Source organism: Bidens hawaiensis, unplaced genomic scaffold, assembly GCF_021521415.1.
Source record: "Bidens hawaiensis isolate Kalapana, Puna unplaced genomic scaffold, B.hawaiensis_p1.1 tig00019559_1, whole genome shotgun sequence".
In the NCBI taxonomy this organism is placed as follows: Eukaryota; Viridiplantae; Streptophyta; class Magnoliopsida; order Asterales; family Asteraceae; genus Bidens; species Bidens hawaiensis.
In genome coordinates this window covers 77672-96122 of record NW_027492972.1, presented here as the reverse complement: position 1 = coordinate 96122, position 18451 = coordinate 77672, and the positions used below count along the sequence as shown (strand labels likewise).

The window sequence follows — 18451 nt, the reverse complement described above, 5'->3', positions numbered from 1 at the left end:
CTTTGTAGGTTGAATGTTAGTGGGTGGGTTATTGGTAGTTATTTTAATTTCTATGTAAATGCTTCGGATGAAAGGAAAGAAGGCAGAAGTTTATGAATGGAAGTTTTTCTTGGTTAATTTTATCTCAATGTGATAGCAAAATCACCGGTAACGGGTAGGAATTTAAATCGAATATGGAAATGGATAGTACGACGATCGATTTCGGATACAGATACACCACCGAAATATACCGTCAGGCTGCGATTTTTAACCGAAGATACAGACACACCACTCCGGATAAGAAATCGTGTCTAAGATCACCACTCGAGATGCCAAAATCGAGCTAGCATAGACGAATCAATTTTATCCAAAATCCATTGAGATAAAGTTAACCAAGAAAAACTTTCATTCATAAACTTCTGCCTTCTTTCCTTTCATCTGAAGCATTTACATAGAAATTAAAATAACTACCACTAACCCACCCACTAACATTCAACCTACAAAGGTGGGTTATTAAATAAAATAAAACATACTAAAAAAACAACCGACAATGTAAACTAAAAGAAAATAAACTTGAAACTTTAAATTGCATAACTTGTAAATAAAATAGAAATAACATTGGGTCGGATCATAGCGGGTCTTCGGGTTCCGGTTCGGATTCGGGTGCAGGTAAACATATGATCTAATTAACCCATTTCATGAACCAAACTTGATGTATATCATTATGTCTGATTAAACTTCCGCCACTTTTAACGATATTTTCACGAGATTAGTAAAATAACGTCAAAATTAGTGCAATTTCACTTTTGCTCACCCGAGAGTTCACACATATATGCATTATGTAACATCCCGAAATTTCCAAAATGATATTAATTATATTACTTAATAATAGAGGGAAAGTTGACACGGGTTCGGGAAATAAATAATAGAGTAGGAGTTGGTATGAGTCGGGCTAGTGTTAGATTATTTGAGATGGGTTAAATGAGAATGGGCCTTAGGTCCATGGGCTTTAAGGGATATAAATATCCCCTAAACCACCATAAAACCCTAAACCTCATCTCTTTCCATTCTAATCTCTACACATTCAAAAACACACACACCATAAACGAGCAGGATCCGAGAGAGAGTAAACGTTAGTTGGTGCTAGATCGTCGTGACGAACCAAAGCAACAAGACCAGCTCGTGTTCGTAAGTTCGACTCGTTCAAGGTACGTTTATGGTTAGAAATCGTTCGTATAGGTTCGGTTTGATTTGAGAAATGGTAGATCTGAGTTTGTATGGTAAAAACGAATCCAACAAAGCTAAACTTACTGAAAATGGTTATGATTTGATGGGTTAATCGATTGATAAAAAGGACCCATAACCTATATGCCTAAATCGCACCCTCTAAACATCGATGTTAGGTCGATTTGATAGTTGGGGTTTGTAGGCGCTGGTCAGACGATTCCATGGGTACCTAAATCGAGTTATTTGGTTAAGGAACGAAGGATTTAAGAGCGAACAGAACCTGCAGACGACAACTTCGCCTGCAAGCTAAGTTCGCCTGATGAACTTCGTCTGCAAGCTAAGTTCGCCTGATGAACTTCGCCTAAAGCTAAGTTCGCCTAAGGTTTAACTTCGCCTAAAGCTAAGTTCGCCTAAGGTTTAACTTCGCCTAAAGCTAAGTTCGCCTATGGTTTAACTTCGCCTAAAGCTAAGTTCGCCTAAGGTTTAACTTCGCCTAAAGCTAAGTTCGCTTAAGGTTTAACTTCGCCTAAAGTTAAGTTCGCTTAGAAAATAAATTAAAAACCTAATGGAAAATGTGTTAAGACAGTTAATGTAAATAAAATTTTTCCAAGCTGACCTGGCAGCTCGACCCCAGCCAGGGGCTCTGCCCCTTGGACCCTGCTAGGGGCTGCCGCCCCTAGACCCCGCTGCCAGGGGCGCTGCCCCCGGACCCCCGTTCGTTGTGGGTAGTAATTAAGACTGGAAAGATGATATGAGTAGTGATAGTTGTTTGATACGTGTACTTGTTATACAGTCAGCCGTGCACAGCTGAAGAAAGGGATTACGATTAACGGTGAACGTAACCGTGTTCAGGTGAGTTTCTAGCCCCATTCCTTGTTATGTTTTCGGGGCTGTGTGCATACTCGATGTGTTGTTAATACATTTATCCTAAGTGATAAGTGTATGTCATATGTGATATGTGTGATAGATATGAATGATTGTTTGTCGGTACGCGAACGATCTTCGGATATTGCGCGTACTGTCAGGTTAAAAATAAAGGTACGAATATTATATATCGAAGATGTATGAATATTTCAAATGAATATTTGTCGGGGTGTGAACGATCTTCGGATATTGCACGTAACGACAAGGGGTATGGTTGTTAAATGAATGAGGTAAGGAATGCCTAGAGTGTTCTTATGTTATAATGTTGTGTATATAGGTACACGAATGGCATGTGAGTTCTACGTTCGACATAGTAAGTTAGGATGGCAAATCCCTCTAGCTTCTGTCGGACATAGACTCGGCTGGTGATGGCGTAGTTAAGGACTGCGAGCCTTATACGTGAAGTAGATGATAAATGGTGAACGTAGATAAGGACTGCGAACCTTATACGTAATGTAAATAGGCGTCAGCATAGGAAAGGACTGTGAACCTTATACGTGCTGTATTTGTAGCATAGGGGAGGACTGCGAACCTCGTACGTGCTATGAATTAGGTTGCAACATAGGGAAGGACTGCGAACCTTGTACGTGTTGTGGATGTATTTCATCATAGGAAAGGACTGTGAACCTTATACGTGCTGATTTTGTAGCATAGGGGAGGACTGCGAACCTCGTACGTGCTATGAATTAGGTTGCAACATAGGGAAGGACTGTGAACCTTGTACGTGTTGTGGATGTACTATGGTATAGGGAAGGACCGCGATCCTTGTACGTACCATAAATGGTGAACATAGGTAAGGACTGCGAACCTTGTACGTGTTCACGACCTTGAGTACAGGTATAGACGGTGAACTATGAACGTACTCTCGGTAGACTGAGGTTAGTGATTGTAGATATGTATGTATGTATGGTAGCGAGTATGTATGTAGAACAGAAGGGTAACTAGTGAAGTATGGATATGTATCTACAGATATGTATGTATGTGTATGTATTGTATGGCGTTCGATTAACTAGAACTCACTCAGCGTAGCTGACTTTTAGTATGCACGCAGGTGAGCTGATTATAGAGTTAGCATGAGGATGACACACGGCATGGATTGAACGGCTGGCATCTGAAGAAAGAAGTAAAGATGTTTTAAATATAAAGTTTTGTGTTATGGTATCAAAGAAAAGATTTAATGTTTTGTAACAAATGATTGATGTTTTATATTCCGCGAAAAGTTTTAATAAACTCTGATTTGAAGGACTGTGTTTATGAGTAAATCCGACGCCAAAGTAGGGCTACCGGGTTCGGTGCCTTACACATTATATGTGCGCACCGCAAGTAGGGCGTAAAGGCTATAGGCTATAGCCACTATATATGAATGAATTTCTTGTCTTTAAATCTCCGTGCATACATCAATCACTTCATAGCTTGGTCCACTTATAAGTACAACGCTTTAGTATTTTACCATGGTTCGAGTATATCAGTTTATGGGTTGGACTCTAATTATGGGTGTGCGATGGATCGTTTACGTACTTCACTTCCAGATTTTGATCTTAACGGGTTCTCTAATAAGGACACCGCCCCCCCTAAAGCCCAACATGTTGTGGCGAGTGCCTTATTTAGTGGAATCGTCAAGGGTTTAGAAGTGAAGTTTGGTCTATCCCCTCGCCAAAAGGCGGTGTTTGAATGCCTTCGGGCTCCTCGGGCTCAGGATTTTCTAACGGCCATCCCCATTGAAGGATTAGGCCAACGTATGTCGGGTTTGGAGTATCGGGCTATCCTTAAGTACCGGTTAATGATCCCTATGTTCCCGACTGATGAACCTTGCCCAATTTGTCGCAAGGTCTGTTTGGATTCTTTTGGTGACCATGCGGTGCATTGCAAAGAAATGTCTGGCTTTAAATACAGACATGATTTGGTTAGAGATGTTCTGTGTGATGTTCTTAAACGGGCAGGGATTTCTGCTAAAAGGGAGGCCCCTGTTAACTTTCTCACGGATCTTCTTGAAGGGAGGTCCACTTTACGACCAGCTGATATTCTTGTGTTCGGGCGGACAGGGGGGAAACACGCCTGTGTGGATCTTACAGGAGTGTCTCCTCTTGTTGGGCTCAGGGACCGTAGGTTTGTTGTGGGTCAGGTTGCGTTGAAGGCTGAATCGGGCAAAGTTGTTAAACACGAGAAAGCTTGTTTAGATAATCAACATGTCTTTCTACCATTTGCCTTTGATACATTTGGTTTCCTGGCCCCAGAGGCTGTGAAATTTTTGAGTAGGGTTCAGCGCGTCGTACACGGAACCTCTTCAGCTTCTAGGTCCCAAAACTTCGTTTTTAGCAGGATTGGCTTTGCTATTCAAAAGGGGGTTGCGGCGCAGCTTGTTGCCCGTTTGCCTGCCACTCTATTGTAATCGTTTTATAGTAAATTATAATGAAATGGATTATGACATTACAATGTTAAGAGGATTTTGCACCAATGTCACATATAAAACATCAAAACAAAGCTTGTACTTATAAATTAGCGTGCTATGCATGTAGTAAACTATATTAATCCGTCTATTATTGTAAGAGAAGATCATTTCATCGAGTTCAAAATTGAATATAGAGGGCAATCTGAATAACGAAACGTAGCAGACACGAAACAAATATGATATATGTCTTATGACTGATTGATCACTGTTAAGGAATTACATAGAAAGACTCGACTTTTATTTTGGGATGTTGTTGCAGTTTGCAGGAGCCCATCCTATCCGTTTCCTCACATTGTCATAGACGATGAGTTTGTCCTGGAATGATATGTCTGCAAATACCAGGTATTTGTAACAGAGATGATCGATAATATTGTCGGACTAGTTATAATTCATTTCTTAAAACCTTTTACCTCCAATCACAATAAGACCCTCCAGGCCGGCTTCCGTACCATCTAAGATCCCTAGGCAAGCATTTCCTTTTTCCTGAGACAAGATTTTAGATTAATATTTGTTTCTTTATTACTTACAATAATATGTATTAATACTTACAGTGATGATGAGATATCCTTCAGGATCCATCTGAAAACCAACATTAGAGTTTTCGAAGGTCAACACTATGGGTTTAAAGAAGTTTCTAACTTCTTGAATAGATATGAAAGGTTCTGAGCCTTTCCAACACATTGGCAGGGTGTTATCATCATCCGCTTTGTTTAGTTTCTTTCCTTGTATGTCGCTCATAAGCTGCAAACATAGTGAGGACTTAGGATATTAGTTATCTCGATCAGCATGACAAAATTATATAAATGAGCTAACATGTAAAAAAATCTCCTCACCATGGAAGCTATGACTCTATAAGCGTTTCCAGAAAAATAAGTGTAGGTACTTCCGCTGTCAAACACTACAGGGAGACCTGTTATTCCGCTAGATATTTCACCAACAAAGACCTCGGCAGTACCCAAGGAGTAGCGTCCACTGTAAAGTGTTAATGATAAATTTTTTCGTAAACATCATCAAACGACTGTTCACAAAATCTAGCTAAAAAGTCAAACTTTGAAATTATTGGTCAGAACAACCATTCGAACAATATCCAGATAACCGTTTAGACCACAAATGAGTCAAACTTTGAAAATTATTGGTCTGGACGGCCGTCTGGCCAGAGATAGTCAACTTTGAAAATATTTGGTCAGGCGGTCGTTTTAAAACGATGTTGGATAATTAGATGCGAGATGGCAAGTGTGCCCCTTAGGCTATCTAGTGGAGGGGCTACAAAATGGGGCGATTTGCAACATGTGGCGCCCAGTCAGCAAATGGTATGTTTTTATTTTTAGGGTATAATGGTGTTGTAGGCTCATATATATATATATATATATATATATATATATATATATATATATATATATATATATATCCACACACACATATATAATATAATATATACACATGCACACAACACACACAAAGCCAGCGACAAATACCCGGGCGCCCCCCTCTTATCCCCTCACATTTCGCCAGGGGGACGGTGTTGTAGCCCCTCTTTGCCGGAAATCGCCCAATAATGCCGCCCACTACATACAGCCTTAAAATCACTAGTTGAGAAACATTAAGCCATTAATTAATTAGTTAATAATATTCTTACTTGATGTCATTGGCAATGTAGGGTATCCAGGTGGCCAAGACAAGTTGATCTCCAAAAAACAAATAACCATCTCCTTGTGAGCTAAAACAGTGAGCCACTACGTTTTTTGTGACACCAAGTTCTTGAAGTTGGTTCAAGATGCCTACTTCCCCAAACCCAAGGCCAAGAATTCCATCAAGATAAGGTGAAGTCTCACCGTTAGCGGTTTGATCGTAACCGCATCTGAATATTGAACGAAATCATATATTTGTAAGTTGAAAATGTTACCATAAATTAGAATAAAAAAAGAGGCTAGAGCTTATAACCCGAATGCAAGACGAGGCGCAGTTACAGTCCCGTTAGAGTAAAGCAAAGGAAACCAGTCTTTAACCAACACACCAGTGGTTACTCCATTATCGGCATACGTGATATCATAGTCACACTGATCTGGAGAGTACGCACAATCAGGTGTGACGGGCGAGTGAAAAGCTTCACATAGTGAATCATCGCATTTCACTAGGTCTTTGCTAGGCTTGTAAGGCGGGTGAGGAGCCTACACGTCATAAAAAAATATATTAAGTAATTTCTTTCTTTAGAACGACAACTATATTATTAAAAAATGAAAACTATCTAGTCATCAACTGCATAGGACCATACATCAAAACAAATTGACCCATCATAAAAAAACTACAGTAAAAGAAAGAACTATCAGGATTTAGTTAGTTATGTACCGGGAGGCAATTGACGCAAGGTGCATCACACTGAACCCAAGTGAGATCACTGCCGGTGTCAATGTCTAGGAAGTAAGTATTTGGTGGATTTCCTATTGTCATGTTCACATAGTAGTGACTAATCACAAATGATCGAATCGATATATTAGAACTTTAATTTTATCAAAAATATTATACAAAAGTGCATACATATATATACATACCCATGAGGGTAAACATTTCCAGTGACTTGAAAAAAGACAGTGGCCGAGGATCCAGCAGCAGTGGAACCGGATGCCCCGAAAGGTGATAACATGGCGTCTGAAGCACATCCTAGGAACTGAAATGCCGCGTAGCAGAGAGCAAACAAGTGTAAGATATTAATGTTGATTCTTGGATGCATGTTAAATTGTGGTTCCTAGAATTTGATGAATTTAGGATTTTGTGTTGAGGAGATATAAGTGACTGCTACTTCAATTACTCGGCTTCCTCTCTATTTATAAACCAGAAATAGATACATGCATGCATGTGCACATCTATACGTATATACATATGCGCAAGCATACGTACGTACATACATACATACAGTGTACGTTGTGGTTAACAAATGTGTTTCAAAATCTAAATAGTTTTAAGTTGGTGGTGAGAGTATCTAATTAACGGGATATTAATCATTCCAAAGAAATATATTGTCCAAAACTTAAAATAAGATAGAGTTAACATTAATTGGGCCAAACTTGTGACATACGGAACAGAAAAAAAACGATATATCTGTCATAGATACTCAAAACTCAAAATTAATACATAATCTTTGTTCAAATTATTTTGTTTTGATCCATTACTATTGCAATGATAATTTTGGAGGGCAAATCGTATATTTGATTTTGATATAACTTGGGTTATGAAACGTTAAAAAGAAATTGCAATAGTGATCGTTTTTGCCGATAATGGACTATGAAATTTAGCAAACTAATTACTTATACGTCATGTAAAACTTAATAGAAGTTATTATATGTGTAGAATCGTTCCTAATTCGGGTTGGTTAATAAATATATTATTTAATAGGAGTCATCAAATATATAAGATCGTTACTAATTCGGGTTAGTTAATAAATATATTATTTAATAGGAGTCATTAAACACATAGGATCGTTCCTAATTCGGGCAAGTTCATGGGCAGAGGCAAAATATTAATTTGTGCAAACATCAAATTGATGGGACCAACTACCATTGAACATTAGGTACTCTCCGAAAGTTAATACATGCAATAATTGTGAAGCGTATTTTATATAATAACATTAGTACATTACAAGTTAATATCGAAAATTTATTATGTTCGTTTTGTAATGTTAGGAGGTTATGAGACTATGGTGTGGGAGGTCGCATGTAAAAAAATTGTATTGTGTGGGGTTCTGAGAGTGCTAGTTTCGGCTGGTCTCATGAGTTTTTTTAATAAAATGTCTTTTGTTGATCGTTTAAAAAAAAGTATGTGACTCACACTTCACATCAGGCCTTTAATTTTTTAAACTAATCTGCTAATAAAAGTAATATGCTACGAGAGTGTTTATATATGTAGCGTAAATGAAAGAAAATGATTAAATGTCCTCGCATTCTAAACAAAATGCTAGATAGATAATAAACAAAATAATAATAATAATAATAAATAAATAAAGAAAAAACCTAAAAAATCTAGAAAAAAAAGGAAAAAGAAAAATACAAATTGAAAGACAAAACAAAGAAATCAAAGGGTCGGCTCAAACCTTGATGACCCGGTAAGACCCCTATTATGGGCATTTTTGGGGACCCGGGGGTGTTGGGGGGGGGGATTTGGAGAAGAATGTGAGCCATGTTCATCCTTTCAACTGTCATATCCCAAACCTTATTCTAAACCCGAATCCCCCGTGGGATCCCGCTCAGATTCGGTTACCTTCTCTTTATTACCACTACCACATGTGAGATAATGTCTTTGCTTGAAGTTATTGGAGGTTTTCTTTTTTCCTCTAAACGGATATGTGGGAGAATCAATGTGAGAAGTACATTGATTGGTTGATATATATAAAGCGATAGGAGGGCAAATCAACATTTGAAAAATTCTAATATGAAAGCACATAACGAAATTACAAAAGGAACTTGTATCGATATATCATGGGTGATTGTGCATCGATTAATTAATATGTTTAATTTCTTGTCAAGAATTCTAATAAAAGTTGTGAGAGGCTGAAATGGTCTTAGCTTCTTAACTTGTGTATTTTGAGTTTAATGTTACGATATAATCACAAGTGTATCACGCGCTATTCATATATCATTTAAAAAAAATAAACTTATATATAATGTGACTATATTAAATATCTGATATTGAAAACTTAGATAAAGTTATATCTTAATAAAAAATAAGAACAAGATGAAAAATTAAAAATTCTATATTATGTTGGCATTCATAATTTTCTAATATATACTTTAATATTGTGTGATAACATGTTCCCAACTTAATTAAAAGGGAAATTTTATATGGTTAGTGTTATGTTATACATGACATATTGTTGGGTCATTAAGACAAACATACGCACAAGACGGAAGTAGCAGAGATGAAGATGTTGAGGTGGGTATGTGGGCATACAAGGATGTACTGGATAAGAAACGAGCCCTTTATGAAAAGACTTACTAGTATAACAGATAATATAACAAGGGAAGATTGAGATGATTTAAGCATGTGAAAAGTAGCTAGGTAACGACACCGATTAAAGCAGTGGAAATAGTTAATGTAGAGGTGAGAAGTAGAGACATGCCGAAATTACTAAAGTTGCACTTACATGAAAACATGGTACGTAAAATTATTAAAGTTCATCTTAGGTGAACTTTTGGTAGCAACGAAATACTCGAATGAATGAAAGAAAAAAACGTGGTTGCCTGTCTGTCTTTGTTACATTGAATATGGCCAAAACAAACGAAGCTTCCTTGGTGAAGAGGTAGGTACCAGCAGAGCCCAGTTGGACCCGTAAGACTCACCTTGAAAAGGGACGTCTGCGCAGAGACCAACTGGATCCGCAGGACCCACCATGCTCAGAGACGTGACGTCCTTACGCGCAGTACGCAAGCTGTTCCCGCAGGAAAAGCCTCCCAATGGTGAAGTACTCTGCCTGTTCCCGCAGCTGCGGATACAAGCCATCAGGGAAGGCTACCTGCGCAGCAAAGCTACACGCACAAGGCACTTAGCTCTCATAATAATTCAGTAATGTCACCTGAAGAAGGAATGAGCAAAGCCGGGAACTCTCCCGCACAAAGCCGGGAGAACTCCCGCCCAAATGAGCCAGTCCGTACGATACTGGAAGATCTTTTGTACTGTACCTGACGAGGTATGGACAAAAGATCTGACCAAAGATACGACAGCTCACTGACAACAGTATGACGAGCAGCACGCTCTTGTACTGTATGTCACTATTAGCCGCTGCCTACTCACCAACCTGTCGGAGGACGTGCATAGCCTGCAGTTGGTGGAACAGGAATAGTACACAGCCGGCCTGGTCACTATCAGCCGCTACCTACCCACCAACTACCAGCATGGCATGTGCGTAGCCCACAGTTGGCAGAACAGGAACACTATTCAGCCGGCTGTACCTTCTTGGAAACCTACCTTCGGCTATAAATACTCCAACACCTTGGAATGGTATATCATCTGATCATCTCATCTTATATCTTATATCTTATACCTGATATCTGCTCTAGCAATCTCTTAATATACACTTATAGTCAAGAGCAATCTAGTCTGATTCTCACGCCGGAGGGTGGTCACAAGGAGGTACCCCCCCCCCTTCTCAGTGACGAGCTCACGGTGTCTGTTTTGCAGGTTATCAGAAGAACCATCTTTGCCGGGTCTAACCCCTCGTGGGAAACATCTATTTAACCCCCAGATTATCCGTAATCTGCCCGGGGTCGATTAGTGTTTCTTCATTGGCGCCATCCGTGCATAAAAGCTAGAACTTAATTTCTTTTTTCAGTTTTTTCAAACTTCTGGAAAGATGGTTAAAGAAACTCCGGTAACCACAATCCCAGCTACTGGGGGGAATACCGGCGACTACACAGTTTTTACGAACACTACCCCGGTTACCCAAGCCGGGGTAAGTGCAGTAAATTTTACGAACACTATCCCAGTTACCCAAGCTGGGGCAAGTGCAGTAAATAATCTCTCACTAGGATTCACCGATACCCAGTTAGAGAGACAAAGAACGAGGCTCCCCCGCCAAACACTCGATGAAGTTAAAGCGTGGGCGGAAGCACGTCAAAAAGAATTCCAAGCTGAGTTGGATGAACGCTTACGTTCACTCCAACAGCCTGAGGAATTCGGAGAGTACTTGGACGATGATTCGGAGGAATCCGATAGTGACGCAAACCCTTGTCATAGGGCGAAAGGGAAGCGTAAGGAAACGGACTCCCAACCGAGAAGGCGTTTTGGAGAAACCTTCAAACCAAAAAACGCGGGTGGAAACCCACGTGACTTCTCCAAAACATTTACACCAACTGCTGCAAAGGCGGGAACGTCCAAATTTGCAAGGGACATTGCGGAAGCAATCGTCCCGAAAAGTGCCAAACAGATGTCCAACATCGGCACTTACGATGGTATATCTGATCCAGACGATCATTTGAACAGGTTCATAGCGGGGGCAACCGTCAGTGGTTGGACGGAACCTACGTGGTGTTACATGTTCCAAATGACGCTTGTTGGGGCAGCTAGAGCGTGGTTCGATCGTCTACCGGTCCACCACATCTACGATTGGGAAGACTTCCAGCAGAAGTTTAGCCAACACTTCAGCCAACAAAGAAAGTATACCGAAGAGCAATGGACAATCCTCAATTGCATTCGAGAGGAAGATGAATCTTTGTCAGACTTCATCACTCGCTTCAACTCAAAGAAGCTAAGTCTGGGTAATATTAGCGAAGATCTTGTTCGCGCTGCCTTCATCCAGGGCGCGAACGACCCAGAGCTCATCCGCACCTTAACGGGTAGAGATGGCATGCCATCCACATGGGATGCCATCATGACAGCAGCTAAACGCTTTGCGGAAACGGAAAAGCAACTGGGTAGAGATCTCCCCCAGAGCACAAACCTCTACACCCAGAAAACAAGAGAAGACAACATCCTTACCGCCCGACTAAACAAAAAGCGGAAGCTAGGCATTTGGCAGTCAAGGGTAAACTTTGACACCTCATCCGGCTTGCAACATCGGTTAGGCGGAAGGGATAACGTACAGTCGAACCAGAACTCCAGATGGACGCCACTCACCAAAAGCGTCACCGAGATATTCGCCACTGAGGAGCTCCCATGGCCAAAGGCTCCAATAATCCGACATCGTCACAATGCTGATCGGAGCAAATACTGTGACTATCACAAGACAAAAGGCCACAACACTGAAGAATGCACAGACGTGAAGGACATCGTCGAAGCATTTATTAGAGATGGGACGCTCGCGCACCTCGTGGCGTAACGAACGCTGAGCAGGCCGATGCGTGTAGAACCCCAGCTGGGGAAAACACGAATAAAATTGCAGCTTCAATGTTGGAGACTACATACTGCGTAAACAACGAGATCCCGAACCAGGTGCATATCGGCTCGATGGCACTCCCATCCCAACAACATGGAAGGGAGCTCAATCACACAGTTTGCATGTAGATCAATTCAAAACTTGTAAAAGGCCCAGAGCCACTTCTATTGGAAATGATTCTCCTTAGAACATTGATGCTGATGATCTTACATTTATACTTTATGAACTTTCCACACTGATATGCCGGTCTTCACCGCATACATAAGTGGGGAAGTCGTTGCTTGTGGAAGGCGGCAAAACCCGCATAAACACAAAAAACGGCAAACCTTCACGCATGTCAGTCATAGGTAAAATTTGGTGATCCCACTAAATGAAAGTGCCGCTCCTAACCGCACAAATCATGATAGAGGAAACCGAACTAACCTATTGACAACTGCGCGTCGAACGGTTAATTTATTCAAAACACTGATGCCGGTTTTCACCGCATAAATAAGTGCAAAGAAATCGTTGCTTGTGGAAGGCGGCAAAACCCGCATAAACACAAAAAACGGCAAACCTTCATGCAGGTCAGTCATAGGTAAAATTTGGTGATCCCACTAAATGAAAGTGCCGGTCCTAACCGCACAAATCATGATAGAAGAAACCGAACTAACCTATTGACAACCACGCGTCGAACGGTTAAACTATTCAAAATACTTAGAAAATTCCTAACGGAAGGATGAGGAAAACCTCCACGCAGGTCAGATATAGGTGAAGTTTAGCCATCCTACCAAGTGCAAGTGACGGTTTTACCCGCACAATCACGAAGGAGGAAGCAAAACTTCAACCTATTATCTACCACGTTCAAAGGTTAACTTATTCTAAACCCTTAGAAAATTTCTAACGAAAAGATGAGGAAAACCTTCACGCAGGTCAGATATAGGTGAAGTTTAGCCATCCTACCAAGTGCAAGTGACGGTTTTACCCGCACAATCACGAAGGAGGAAGCAAAACTTCAACCTATTATCTACCACGTTCAAATGTTAACTTATTCTAAACCCTTAGAAAATTTCTAACGAAAAGATGAGGAAAACCTCCACGCAGGTCAGATATAGGTAAAGTTTAGCCATCCTACCAAGTGCAAGTGACGGTTTTACCCGCACAATCACGAAGGAGGAAGCAAAACTTCAACCTATTATCTACCACGTTCAAAGGTTAACTTATTCTAAACCCTTAGAAAATTTCTAACGAAAAGATGAGGAAAACCTCCACGCAGGTCAGATATAGGTAAAGTTTAGCCATCCTACTAAGTGCAAGTGACGGTCTTACCCGCACAATCACGGAGGATGCAAAACTTCAACCTATTATCTACCACGTTCAAGGGTTAACTTATTCTACACACTTGGAAAGTTGCTAATTTAAACTAAAGTATGCATGAGCAAGTCATATAACGTTTATAAAGCAAGTAATCCAGTGAAAAAAGATTTATAATTCATAATAATTCAAGTATTACAAGAATGGCCGGGTAACTACCCGCCTACAAGAATATAAATCTATACAATGTAAACCTATCCTAACAGTGGGAAGGGATCTTAAGGTTCAAGCTTCAGGACCACTCCCCCCAAACCCACTTGTACCCGCACCATCAGTTGGCTGTGGCGGTTCAAGGAAGGTCTTTAGAATGGCTAGCCCATTATCAGCAGCAGCAACTTCGTTCACCTTCTCCACCACCGGATGCGGGAAGGCGGCATACTGATTCACTGCTTGGTCATATACAGCTTCAGTATCAACATCATATAAAGGGAAGTTGGAAGGCGGGATGCCTTTCTCAACGAACCCTAGACCAAGCAGGAAGCCGGCCTTTTCCCCATCCTCGTGAGAAGCGTTGAGGGCTGCGCTCATGGCATCGTCGTATGATGTGTCCGTGAAGACTCGATGCACAACCTACAAGAAAAAATACAAGTATCAAAACCTTTTGTATTTACAAAGAAAAGCGTGAAGACATTATGAAGCTAAGCTTACCTGCGACAACGCTTTTCGAAGAAGCCATTCCTTGGTAACCAGAGCTTCCTGGAGGGCAGCTTGAGCTTGGTTACGGGCGCGTTCGGCTTCACTTTTGTTGAGGTTGGCAAGCAACACTTCTTTAGCCGCAGCCTCTTCAACGCCCTTTAGCTTCCGCTCAGTGTGGTCAAGCACCCCCCTCTGGTCCAAGATCTCTTGGAGCTTCTTGGCGTCTTCCATCGCCAAGGCATCATGAGCCAGTTGGAGCGCCTCTAGTTTGGCTTTAAGTTCCTCATTCTCGAGGCGTAGAGGCTCAGCAACAGCTTCAGCCTTGGTGGCCCTCTCAGTTGCGTTCCGTGCAGTTTCCTTAGCCCGCCGAAGCTGTTTGTTAACAGCTTGGGCAGCCTTGGAACGGGCCTCGAGCCGGGCCTGAACTTCAACCTCGAGGGCCTTGAAGGCCTTCTCCTTTTCCGCAGCCACTGCGGTAAGCCTCTTGTTCTCCTCCCGGACAGCCCGCGCCTGAGCTACTTCTTGAATACGAGCTGCTTTTAACTTGTCGTTTTCACGACAGAGCAGCTCGACGCGCGGCTGCATCCGGGCCAGGAGAATCCGAAGCTCGTTGGTTAGCCTACCCTCCTGGTAGCTAGCCATTGCTTCCCCCAACGCACCACTGGAAGCTGCGTGACGAGCCCACTCCACACACTCCACAGGCGTGCGAAGGGTTGTTCCTCGGCGGATGTTCCATCGTGGAACATACACTTCATTGGAATCCGACACTGCAAAAAACAAAAAGCAGTTAGGAAAAGATGATATAAAAAAAAAAAGGCCAAAAGAACCCTACGCACCTGTAGGGTCGACAACAGGCCGATAGCCGCCAAACCCATCACCTGAACCCAAGGGAAATCCATCCAAGAGGTCAGGCAGATGGGAAGGAGGCAGAGGTTGGCGAGAAGCCCCAAGCATACCTGAAGGATCGCCCGTAGCTGCCGACGTCGGAGGAGGCATAGAGGCCGCCGCGGTAGAAACCAACGGAGGTGAACTCACCGGAGGTGAACTCACAACCGTGGTCGCCGCTGCGGAAGTACCCGCAGAAATTGTCACCGCCGGCTCAGTGAAATATTCAGTAAATATGGCACTGACAGCCGGCGGAGATGTCATCACAGTTGGAACAGTTGGCCCACCTGGGTGAGCAACTGAACCAATTGAAGCAGGCGCAGCCGCCTGGGTCATCGCCTCAGGTAGGTTGACCAAGCCTACCGTCATGGGTCCGGAGGTGCTCCTCCCCGCTCCACCCTGGAATGCGGTAGCATCCACGCCTGCACAAAGAAGATATAAGTATAATGGCGGAAAGATATGAAGTTAAAAAGTAAAGGAAGTTTGTACTTACGGGTTTTCTTGAGCCTAAAAGTGCGAACAGGCGGGGACGAACCCGATGGAGCCGGCCTCTTCACGCCGCTCACCGTCGTCGTCCTGGGCTGCTCGGAGGTGACAGTCGTCTCTGCCTCCGGAGCAGTGGTCTTTTCACTACCTGGGTTCCTCGCCGCCTCCTCGCTCTCGGTCTCTGAGTCAGACCGATGCACCGGATCGGCAGTGGAGGCAACCTTCGCCTTCCCCTTCCCGCCGGCAGCCTTCTTCTTCCGCACCAACGGAGGACCATCTGCGGATTCCTCATCAGAAGATGACAAGATTAGAGGAATTCCAGCAGAGGTTTCAGCATTGAGAGGTCGAGGGTTGAATAACGCCTTACCTGGCCGCGTGGCGCTCAGAAAAGGGTGGCCTGGCGGGTAGACCTCCACAAACCGATCCCTCGTTTGCTCCAAGATGGGCAACTCGTTCTCATCGAGAGCACGAGTACCCATCCGAGCGGGACCATCACTCTCCCGCGGCTGCAGGAGAGACTGCAAGTCGTTCCCCTCTGAAATAAAAGAAACAAACAGTTAGAAGACAAACCTATATAAACAAAGAAGACAGAGCATACCGTAAGGGACAGAGTTCAAACCGTATTCGAGGACGATGGGAACCTGTGACGCCTCCTTCCACACCCGGCTCATCCCAAGCATCACCATCCCAGACTCCGCAAAGCGGTATACCGGAGTCTGGACCCGGGAGATCTTGGCGAACCACTCCGCCTCCTTGTGGTTGAGGGCGTGAAGGGCGGGGAGTGCTCTCCCATTCTTAAAGGTCATCGCAAGGGGAACGACGCGAGCGGAGATATAAAAAACTCACGCTTCCACGACCGAATACTGCGCTCGGTAGCGCAGATCTTCAACCCCTTGATTTGATTGACCAAGGTGTACCACCCCTGGATGCACCTCCAGGAGTAGAAGGTCATCAACCGATCTACGTGGGGCTCCACGCCCAGAATGAGGCACACCCACTCAAAGTGGCGGATCTTGGCGATCGCCATCGGGTGTACCTCCGTCAGATGCACGCCGTGCCTCTCCAAGACACGGTATACAAACTTCGTCAATGGGAACCTGAGATTCCCATAAACGAAGAATGCAGCGTACACCCCTATCTTGCCCTTGGGGGCATCGTACACCGTCTGGTGTGGCTCCGGAAACTCAGGCTCGAACGGCTCGAGCATGAGCTTCCGGACGATGTACTGAAAAAGCCCGGCAGGAAGAGCGCACTGGCACTCGCCAGCAGTGCTCTTGTCGTCCTTATCGGAAGTGGACGACGGATTCTCGACGAACACGTCAGACTCCTCGGCAAAAGAAGACATGTTTGGATGTACAGAAAAACGATTTCAGAAGAATGCTCGACGGAATAGTGAGTATTCGCCGGAAATCGATTAGAAGATGAAAAGAGAAGTGAAAGTGTGGATTACAAAGGACCCTCTCCCCCTTTATATACTCATCGCAATTAATGCGATGAATTTAATGCGGAAGAGAGAGAAATCGCAGGTGCAATGAAACTATGACACGTGGCAAAGAGCAAGCTGGCAACAGCTGTTGAAAGGACGCGTGCCATTAATTTCGCGGCCACGCGCCCGAAAAATCGCGCCAACGCACCTGAAAAAGCGCCTGGAATGACCATATACCGTCACGTCGCCATAACTTCCTGCACGTCCTGACACTGTCAGAAGAAACCGTCGGACGACGTTTCAACAGTTTGGACTGTTCTTATCCTTTCACCAATTCTTCGAATTTCAAAAAGATTCAAAATTAAGCGGGAAAATACCCCTTACCTTGGCAACCAAGAAACTATAAGACAGGTGCGAGTACAGTGTTAAGGCAAAACCCTTCACATACTTAGCACCTGCAGGGAATTGAAGCCAAGAACACCTCGGCAACCAAGTAACCATAAGACGGGTGCGAGTACAGTGTCAAGGCAAAACCCTTCACATACTTAGCACCCGCAGGGAATTGAAGCCAGGAATACCTTGGAAGTAAAGTAACTATAAGACGATTGCGGGTACAGTGTCAAGGCAAAACCCTTCACATACCTAGCACTCCGCAGGGAATTGAAACCAAGAAGGATCTTCTGGGCAGTGCTTGCGGAAACGGGAATAACATCCCCGCATAGCGGGAACGTCGAGAACTAGATTGTTTGAACCTCCAAGATGGAATTGGTTGTTTAAACATAATTGATCACTATGTTCAAAACTACCAAAACCTCATGGAGAATCTACACAAGTGGAACTCAAGGCTCCTGACTTGCGAGGAGGTTACAGACCTACCCGCATCACACCCAAAGATCAAGCAGAAAAGTCGGGAATTTCTGCACGTGACATTAGGACTTCCGCGGGAAGAATCCCCATGGAAAACCTTAAAACTAAAACCTTTTCAAAACCCCTTGTTTAAGTCCAAAAGTTCACCTCACTCATTAACAATTCATGAGAAGAACATTGGACTGGGGGGACTTGAAGAGGTAGGTACCAGCAGAGCCCAGTTGGACTCGCAAGACTCACCTTGAAAAGGGACGTCTGCGCAGAGACCAACTGGATCCGCAGGACCCACCATGCTCAGAGACGTGACGTCCTTACGCGCAGTACGGAAGCTGTTCCCGCAGGAAAAGCCTTCCAATGG

At 43.2% G+C, this 18451-nt stretch overlaps 1 protein-coding gene across 1 annotated transcript; it reads right to left on the bottom strand.

Annotated features, from left to right (window-relative positions):
- Positions 1-4669: 4669 nt before the first annotated feature.
- LOC143558597 (aspartic proteinase Asp1-like) lies at positions 4670-7278 on the bottom strand. The gene is made up of 8 exons (XM_077047409.1): positions 7129-7278; positions 6926-7043; positions 6521-6747; positions 6216-6437; positions 5413-5551; positions 5129-5320; positions 4990-5062; positions 4670-4908 (listed from the first exon to the last, which is right to left on the bottom strand). The coding sequence occupies exons 1-8, from the start codon at positions 7218-7220 to the stop codon at positions 4817-4819; spliced, it is 1155 nt and encodes a 384-aa protein (XP_076903524.1). The 5' UTR covers positions 7221-7278; the 3' UTR covers positions 4670-4816.
- Between the last annotated feature and the right edge of the window lie 11173 nt (positions 7279-18451).

Coding starts and splice junctions, on each gene's coding strand:
- LOC143558597 (XM_077047409.1), bottom strand. CDS start 7,220: ATGTTATCACCTTTCGGGGCATCCGGTTCCACTGCTGCTGGATCCTCG. Junction 6,438..6,520: donor GCGCCTCGTCTTGCATTCGG/GTTATAAGCTCT, acceptor TTCAATATTCAG/ATGCGGTTACGATCAAACCG. Junction 5,063..5,128: donor AAGGATATCTCATCATCACT/GTAAGTATTAAT, acceptor ATCTTGTCTCAG/GAAAAAGGAAATGCTTGCCT.